The sequence below is a fragment of the Hemitrygon akajei genome, chromosome 1 (genome assembly GCF_048418815.1).
Source record: "Hemitrygon akajei chromosome 1, sHemAka1.3, whole genome shotgun sequence".
In the NCBI taxonomy this organism is placed as follows: Eukaryota; Metazoa; Chordata; class Chondrichthyes; order Myliobatiformes; family Dasyatidae; genus Hemitrygon; species Hemitrygon akajei.
In genome coordinates, this window is record NC_133124.1 from 49,221,776 (window position 1) to 49,230,616 (window position 8,841).

The 8,841-nt window shown below is 41.7% G+C and overlaps 1 protein-coding gene across 1 annotated transcript; it reads left to right on the forward strand.

Moving 5' to 3' along the window:
- The first annotated feature begins 4,205 nt into the window (after window positions 1-4,205).
- Window positions 4,206-7,844, forward strand: snai2 (snail family zinc finger 2). Its single transcript, XM_073042664.1, has 3 exons — window positions 4,206-4,601; window positions 4,820-5,413; window positions 6,144-7,844. The coding sequence occupies exons 1-3, from the start codon at window positions 4,523-4,525 to the stop codon at window positions 6,323-6,325; spliced, it is 855 nt and encodes a 284-aa protein (XP_072898765.1). The 5' UTR covers window positions 4,206-4,522; the 3' UTR covers window positions 6,326-7,844.
- Window positions 7,845-8,841: the final 997 nt, after the last annotated feature.

Below are 8,841 nucleotides of genomic sequence, written 5' to 3' on the forward strand. Positions count from 1 at the left end.
GGTGAAAAGCCTTAATAGAGTGGATGTGTAGAGGATACTTTCTATAGTGGGGGAGTCTAAGACCAGAGGACACAACCTCAGAATAGATGGGCGTCCTTATAGAATGGAGATGAGGAGGAAACTCTTTAGCCATTGAGTGGTGAATCTGTGGAATTCTTTGCCACAAGTTGCCATCTTTCAAGGCAATCTGTATGTATATTTAAGGCAGAGGCTGATAGATTCTTGATTGGTCAGGGCATGAAGGGATATGGAGAGAAGGCAGGAGATTGGGCTGAGAGGAAAACTGGATCAGCCATCACGAAATGGTGTAGCAGACTCAATAGTCCAAATGGCCTAATTCTGCTCCTATATCTTATAGTCTATGGACTGAAAAGGCAGGGTGTTGGGTCAGAGGTGAGGATTCCTATCTTGTTCATGGCCGTCTCCAGTACTTCGTGGATTGGGAGGGTTACAGCCCAGATGAAAGGTTGTGGTTTCCTTATGTGACATCCAGGATCCAAACCTGATCAGATTTCCAGATCACCAGGGGCTGTCGGGGGTGGGGGGGGGGGGGTAGGGTTTACTGTCATGCCTTTGTCTGACCACCGGGAGCACCAGTGTCTTCTAGGTTCCAATGCTCTCCTCTCCTGACGATAAGTTGATTACTTTCAATTGTGTCTTGCTTTAATTAGCTGTGTACCTGTGCCTTTATTTATTTGTCTATTTAAGTTCCCTCTGTTTTGTTCATCTTTGCTCATTCTTGCCTACCCTGTGTGTAGTGATTCACAGCTCGTAGCCTGCATTCCGTACGAAGCATGTTTAAGTTTGCTGATGACACAACTATCATTGGCTGAATAAAAAATGGCGACAAATCAGAATACAGGAGGGGAGTTTAAACATCTGGCTGAGTGGTGTCATAACAACAATCTCACTCAACATCACCCTAAACCTCACTCAATGTCTCTCTCTCACTCAACCATAACCCTCAATGCCAGCAAGACCAAGGAGCTGATTATTGACTACAGCAGGAGGAAACCAGAGGTCCATGTGCCAGTCCTCATCGGGGGATCAGAGGTGGAGAGGGTCAGCAACTTTACATTTCTCAGTGTTATCATTTCAGAGGATGTGTCCTAAGTCCAGCATGCAAGTACCATTCCAAAGAACATATGAAGGCACCTCTTTCTTAGAAGTTTGCAAAGTTTCAGCAAGTCATCTTAATTCTGACAAATATTTATAAATGTGCAGTGGAGAGTATATTGACTGGTTGCATCATTGCCAGGTATGGAAAAAGCAATGCCTATGAATGGAAAAGCCTACAAAAAGTAGTGGGTACGGTGCAGTCCAGCATGAGTAAAGCCTTTCCCTTCACTGAGCACATCTACATGGAGGATTGTCACGGTAAAGTGGCATCCATCATCAGGGACTTCCACCGTCCAGGTCATGCTCTCTTCCCACTGCTGCCATCAAGAAAAGGTACAGGAGCCTCAGGACTTATGTTACTAGGTACATGAACAGTTATTACCCCTCAACTATCACCCTGAACCAGTGGTGATAACTTTATTCAACTTCATTTGCCCTATCACTGAACTGTTCCTACAGTCTATGGACTTGAGTCTCAAGGACTCTTAATCTCATGTTCTTGATATTTATTGCTTACTTGTTTTTTTCCCCTTTTTGTCTTGGCATACTTTGTTGTCCTTTTCACATTGGTTGTTTGTCATGTTGGATGCAGTCTTTCATTTGACAGACAGACAGACAGACAGACATACTTTATTGATCCTGAGGGAAATTGGGTTTCGTTACAGCCGCACCAACCAAGAATAGTGTAGAAATATAGCAATATAAAACCATAAATAATTAAATAATAATAAGTTAATCATGCCAAGTGGAAATAAGTCCAGGACCAGCCTATTGGCTCAGGGTGTCTGACACTCCGAGGGAGGAGTTGTAAAGTTTGATGGCCACAGGTAGGAATGACTTCCTATGATGCTCAGTGTTACATCTCGGTGGAATGAGTCTCTGGCTGAATGTACTCCTGTGCCTAACCAGTACAATTTGTTCTATTGTGTTTCTTTGTATTTACTGTGAATGCCTGCAATAAATTAATTTTGGGTTTGTATATGGTGACATATATGTACGATAATAAATTTACTTTGAAAGTTAAGATTCTTTGTCCAATTCTCTGGTCTTCTCTGTACTCAGTTCAAACCCAGCCTGGTAACCACCTCTGTTACTGTCTACTATTAGACATTTCAACCCTGGGGAAAGATGCTGACAGTTCACTCTATTTATGCCTCTCATAATCTTATAAATATCTATCAGATTTCTCCTCAGTCTCTGCACTCCACGGAAAACAATTCTAATCCAAGCAACATACTGCTAAACCTCTTCTGCATCCTCTCCAAAGCCTCCACATGATGGGGCAAACAGAACTAAATGCAATACTCCAGATATGGTTTTATAAAGTTGCAACATAACTTCCCGACTTTTAAACTCCAATTCCTCAGCGAATTAAATATCGAACACAGGATTATCACTCACATTCGTGAATACTAAAAATGAAAGGATATCCTCCATATAACGTGATCAACAAGTCAGCAACATATTGTCACTCTTTTGCCAACAGGTTGTTTGCCAGGTTTACTGGCTTTCCTGCTATTTCCAACCGCGTGGTGGTGGCATTTGATTATTGAAATCACTTGCACCCCCTTGTCCTGCAGTTCAGCGCCTTATCCAGCAGGGAGGGCAGCATGAAGACACAAATGGTTGCGCTGAGCCGAACACTTGCCAAGATAGAACTGGAGACAAATGTTTGCACCAGTTTATGGGATCTGCATGGTTTGATCCTCATACCTGCTTCCTTCAACTGTTCCGCATGTAATCTACCCGACAACAGCCTGGAGTCATGCGGCTAGACAGGTGCGAGCAGTCGTTTAAGAAGATGTTTTGCAGACTAATGTTTTCCGATGAAACATCTGTATGAGCAGTGCTTGAACATGAAGTGAATGGCCCGTATCTGCTTAGAACAACTGCACTGAAAATAAAGTTAAATTCGTATTGCTTCCAGAAACATTTACCAACATTTACTAATAAATACTGATTAAACAAGCTGTTTCGATCGTTTATTTTCTAAAAACATCGCTACATCGGGAGATGCGTGTAAAATTTGCGCTTTGCTCATATAAAATTCGTATTTTGTTTGAATTCAGAACTTTGTCCTAATCCATGTTTAAGTGAATCTGTCTCCGATACTGTTTATAACATCAGTCCAAAAGGTCCAATTCCCGACAATGCCGATCAGTTGAAATTAACTTTGATTTTATTGACTGTTAACTTCACGTCACGGTGACAATCATCCTTGAAGTATAGTATATCTGTACGTGAAACTAAGTCTTCACTTACATTGTGTTGGAATTAACTTAAACACGATGGCTGTAACACCGGCATTCCCCCCCCCCTTCCGTATGAACATTTTAATCAAGTTTTCATCCACCTGCTTCGAAGTACAAATTCACATTTGTTTGTAATATTCACGTTTTCGAAGTTATTTTTAACAGTTCTGTAAGATAGAACATTTTAAATTCGCAACAGAGATTTATTATTAATACGCACACGGAACATTTCTCATTCACAATCACCATTGCACCAAAAAATGTCATTCCAATCTGCCTTGTAGATTTCAGTTGTACTCCTTACACCCAAACATAATCGATATCAGATAATATAAAATTCAAGCTCAGCATCTCCATTTCTAATACTTTCATTCAATCTGCCTTTTCATTTTTTTTCCCAGTTACAACAGGTTGGCCTATCATAGGGCGGGGGGGCACTTTTTAGGGCTAATTAATCCTTTAATTCGCGGGACGCAATTTTAGTGTTTTATTTGCGTGACCCTCTCCCCCCCACACAAGGAAACATAATGCAAAGATCTGCCGTTTTGTTCCCCTGACGCTCTTTTTTTTACACACATCTGACTTCCAAGACTCCGTTTGAAAGGTGTTCGTCCCACTTGACGCCAGGAGGGATAAACACCATGTGTATCAGACCAGACAAGTGATTGAGCAGAGGAATGCGCCTGCTCCACGGGGCAACAAGTCCTGACAGCACCGACGCCCCTCGCCCCGTCCCGTCCCGACACTCGAGCGGCGCGTCTCAATCCCCAGCACCTGTCGCTTGGCGCGAGCTCGGCCTCCGCCAATCCCCGCCCCTCGGCCCGCCCCTCGGCCGGCGAACGGCGGCCCGCCATTGGCCGGCCGGGCGGCCGATGCAAATCTGCGCGCGCGCGCCTTCCCCCTGCACCTGACTCTGGAGTATTTACAGCACATTGCAGGAATGTGCCGCACTCGCGGCTGCTGCGCAGACCACCGGCAGCTCCATCCACTCGCCTGCCGCTGCAAACTCTCTCTCCACAGCCAAAAAAAAGTGCCGGTGCTTTCGCTTTCACCGTCCCATACCCCGGGATTATTCCGTAGAAAATATTACTGAATTCTTCCTACCGCCCACCCATCACCACCACCCCAGACCCACCCCCCCCTGCCCCAAAATGCCGCGATCATTCCTAGTTAAGAAACATTTTAGCACCAGCAAAAAACCAAATTACGGAGAACTGGACACGCAAACAGGTAAACTGTGGTCTTGTTGCAGTTATGTAAAGGAGCGGTGCACATAACGATGTATGCAATCGGGTTTGGTGCAAATGTTCAGAGAAAACTGCAAGTTTTAGTGATTTGACACGAAATACAGTTAAAATTAGTGGAAGCAAGGGGATCATTTAAAGTTGCTCTATCGAAATAGCAGCATGCTTTTAAATGACATTGTGTATTTTTGTTTATTTTTGCAGTCATCATTTCTCCCTACCTGTATGAGAGCTATCCGATGCCTATAATTCCTCAGCCGGAGATCCTGAGTTCAGGCGTTTACAATCCCGGGAGCGTCTGGGGCAGCGTCTGTTCGGCCCTGCTACCCTCTCCTGTCCCGAGCGACCCTGCACCTGCCTCCGAGTACACGGCCATTCAGCCTTCGCCCCTCAGCAATGGAAGCATGTGCCCGGCCGCCCGGCTCAGCCCCCGGCATCAGTCCAAGTGCGAGCGGCTCACCGGGGACGCCAATGGCTCGGAGACCTCGGGCAGCGACGAGGAGGAGAGGATCGGCCGCAGGGGCTCGGGCGAGAGCGCGGTGGACGCGGAGAAGTTCCGCTGCAACTTCTGCAGCAAGGCGTACTCAACTTTCTCAGGACTGGCCAAGCATAAACAACTACACTGCGACGCTCAGACGCGAAAGTCCTTCAGCTGCAAATACTGTGAAAAGGAGTATGTCAGCTTGGGAGCCTTAAAGATGCACATCCGGACCCACACACTGCCCTGTGTGTGTAAGATCTGTGGCAAGGCGTTCTCCAGACCGTGGTTACTGCAAGGGCATATCAGGACACACACGGGTGAGTGTGGCTCCGAGTGTAACGGGACGTGTGCTAGTTGAGCTGCTCCCGTTTACCTGCTTGACGCTTACATAAGCAAAATATTAAATACCCAGTCTGGCACGCCATGTTATTGGTAGATATTCTTGCCAAGGAGCAAACTGAGTGCATCATCGGAAAATGTAGTGGGGGCACAGTAGCTCTGCTGATCGAGTTTTGCGCTTGTTGCCACCTTTAAAAGAAAGAAGGAAATGCGCAGTTTCTAAGTGTGTAAAATGCATTATGGTAATATAATTTATTTTGAAGTTGCATTTAGGATAAGTATTGACAGATTTGTAAGAACCGGCTCAGGGCTCGTTGTAAGTGGACCAGAGATGGTGTAGGTGATAAATTTGAGAGCGGTTGTACTTTCATTGCTGTCCCTTAAAGAAAAAGAATGGTACTGATGGCTGGATTGCGACTGATCTAAACGCACCTGCCACCAAAAGGTGTTATTAACATTTCCATCCTGCTCTAGAACTCACATCAGCTCACAATGAATACTTGACAGCTGATTTGATTTTTAACCTCGAGTTTTTTTTTAATAAAGTGTGGATACTGTAAGTTAATGGAACTTCAAACTCGTTTTACTAATTTTTTTTAACCAGTTGAAGTACACTTGTATAACAAAAATAATAACAGCAATTATGTTATAATCTGACAAATCTGGTTTTATTTTAAAAAGTCATTCAAATATTTTGTTTCTGTTCAGGTGAGAAGCCTTTCTCTTGCCCACACTGCAGTAGAGCATTTGCTGACCGATCCAACCTGAGGGCACATCTACAGACTCATTCCGATGTGAAGAAATACCAGTGCAAAAACTGTGCCAAAACTTTCTCCAGAATGTCACTTCTGCACAAACATGAAGAATCAGGATGCTGCATAGCACACTGAGAAACCTGGAATTACATTGAGGACTAGTTCTAATTACCTTTTCAAGTTCATTGCCAAAACATCCTAACTGCTTTGTTCCATCAAGATATTATATTTTTTTCAATTATTGAAGCAACTTCTAAGATTTACATTTAGGATACAAGTCTTGGAAAATGAGAGTTTTGATGATTCAGACTGTTAAAACTATGCACAGCACCATGGAGTGCAATATCGTTTGGGATCCCTCCTCTGTGCCTTCCGTCAATGCAGCTGCACATTGTGTGCATATATAATGTAAATACTCTATTTTTTTATTTGGGTTATTTACTGAATGCAGAAGTGCAACAAGACAGACTTGATGGCAAAGATTTATTTGTTACAGCTTGCATGCTGATATGTTTAGCCATGTATTTTCCACCAACTTTTTAAAAAAAAACATGTTTTGACTTTATATAATAAAACTATTTTTAAATATCCCATACTGTCATATCCGTCTACCAAATGTCAGTGAGTGAGATGTTCGGCGTCAGCCAGACCTCAATATACAAATGTCCCTTTACAGGATAGGTTTTGTTTCTGTGAAATTCTTTGTTAATTACCATCTGTTTCAGATCAAAGTGTAAGGTATTTGGATCCACTAAGTACACCACAGGACACTGTTCAGGAAATAATCACTTTCTGGTTCAGGTGTCTTGCAAACTGGAAAGTAAGTTGAATTGTACCCCTTCAGAAATATTTAACACATAAACAGGTTGTTAAATATTTGTCCATTATGCATTTCCTTTTAATGCCGTTATTTATGATGGGTGTGCCTTGTAGAATCTTATCCCTGTCTAATAATCATTTGTTTGACCTTTACAGCTATGTGTTCCATACTTGTTTTGCTTTGGAGTTTTCCTTGTTTGATTTATGACTCTGCACAACTGAAGTTACGTATAAGTTTTTACACTCTGCCTCCTCTATTCATAACAGAATTCTGTCTGCCAAAGACCATAAACATGTATGCTCGGTGTTGGATGTGAGCTTCCCTAATTCTCTGATAGGAATTCAAGCAACTCAGTTTATTTAGTTACCGGTAGTTAAATATGATCCAGTTGAGTGTTATCTCTGAGCATCTTAACTAGTGCACTTCCCTACCAGCTACCAGAAATTTCCAATTTATGTTTTTCTATGGACACATCCTTCCCACTGTGTAATTTTTGTATAATAGTTTCCTTTAAATGAATTCCAGAAGTTCATTAAAATGTAACATTTAGTATCAAATTAACAGTCAGGAAAATATTTGTTATTAAATGAATGAGTTTAGTTATGGATCAGTGAATGCAGTGGGATGTGGATTAGATAATCAAAGAGATGCAGAATGTTGAGTCCACAGAAATAGACAATGGTTTTTTTATATACTGAGCAAGAATAATGTGAACTGCCTCTTGAAAAGTAATTAAATTATGAAATGACATGTGGATACAGAAAATACTAGTTTTAACAATTTAATGTAGTCTTTAATAATCTAATGATTGCATTAAATCATTTGCTAACTCCACACCTGACTAAGGATGTTTTAAACTATGTCATCCTCTCCAAATATTTAGCTGCTTAAGAGTTGATATTAATTAAATTGTGGTCACGGTAGTTATTTGCCACTGAATTAACACCTGCCATTAACTCAACTATGATAATGTTCTAGTTATCCATGGCTGCCAGCTCAGCAGAAATCTGAGGAAAGTACAAGTAAAATTATTATTATAACAAAATCTTCCATGTTTTACATGGTGAGGGAATCTTAAAAGCTGCTTACTAAGGCAATCTATGTATTAAGTTCTGATGTCTTAAACAATGAACAACAAAGCCTGTTTACTTTAGACCAGAGTCAGGAGTTCAAACAATGGAGTTTTATTTCTCCTGAGGGTGGAGGGGAGAATGATGTGGTAGACCTGTTCGTAAATCATGGGATGTTTTGATCAGACTGGAGGAAAAGCTTTACTTCAAACTGTACTTACATCTTGTGAAGCTACCAAATTAGCTTGAAAATCTTCATTGATCTGAAATCACACACAAACTTAAAATGTTGATATTTTGGTGTTTTGAGTGGTCTCTAATCTGTTCTAACTTCAAATTTGTCAGTCATCTGCACACGGGGAAAAAAGCAGCACTGGGGCATCAGCAGCAACTTTGCAGAATCACGTACTTCAGTCTATTCCCAGTTACTTCTCGATTGCAGGAAATGGCACAAGAAGATACTTAATGTAATTGGCACCAGTTAACTTGTCTTTACATGTAGCTGAGTGTTGATACTTTCAATTTATAGAACTAGAAGTATATTTAGTCATGTGGTCTAAAGGAGACTTAAAATTGACAGCTCCTAAATACTTAGTAAATTAAGAAAGCATATTTTCATGAATTGTTCACTTTTGGGTTCTTCGGTACAGCTTAAATGCAAAATGTTAAAGTACAAAAATGCTTCAGTTACAACAGCTAATTGACAGATTTAGCATAGATTATGATCATATGTTCTGAACGTGCATCAGAGCTATGCTTGT

Coding starts and splice junctions, on each gene's coding strand:
- snai2 (XM_073042664.1), top strand. CDS start 4,523: ATGCCGCGATCATTCCTAGTTAAGAAACATTTTAGCACCAGCAAAAAA. Junction 4,602..4,819: donor AGAACTGGACACGCAAACAG/GTAAACTGTGGT, acceptor TTATTTTTGCAG/TCATCATTTCTCCCTACCTG. Junction 5,414..6,143: donor GCATATCAGGACACACACGG/GTGAGTGTGGCT, acceptor GTTTCTGTTCAG/GTGAGAAGCCTTTCTCTTGC.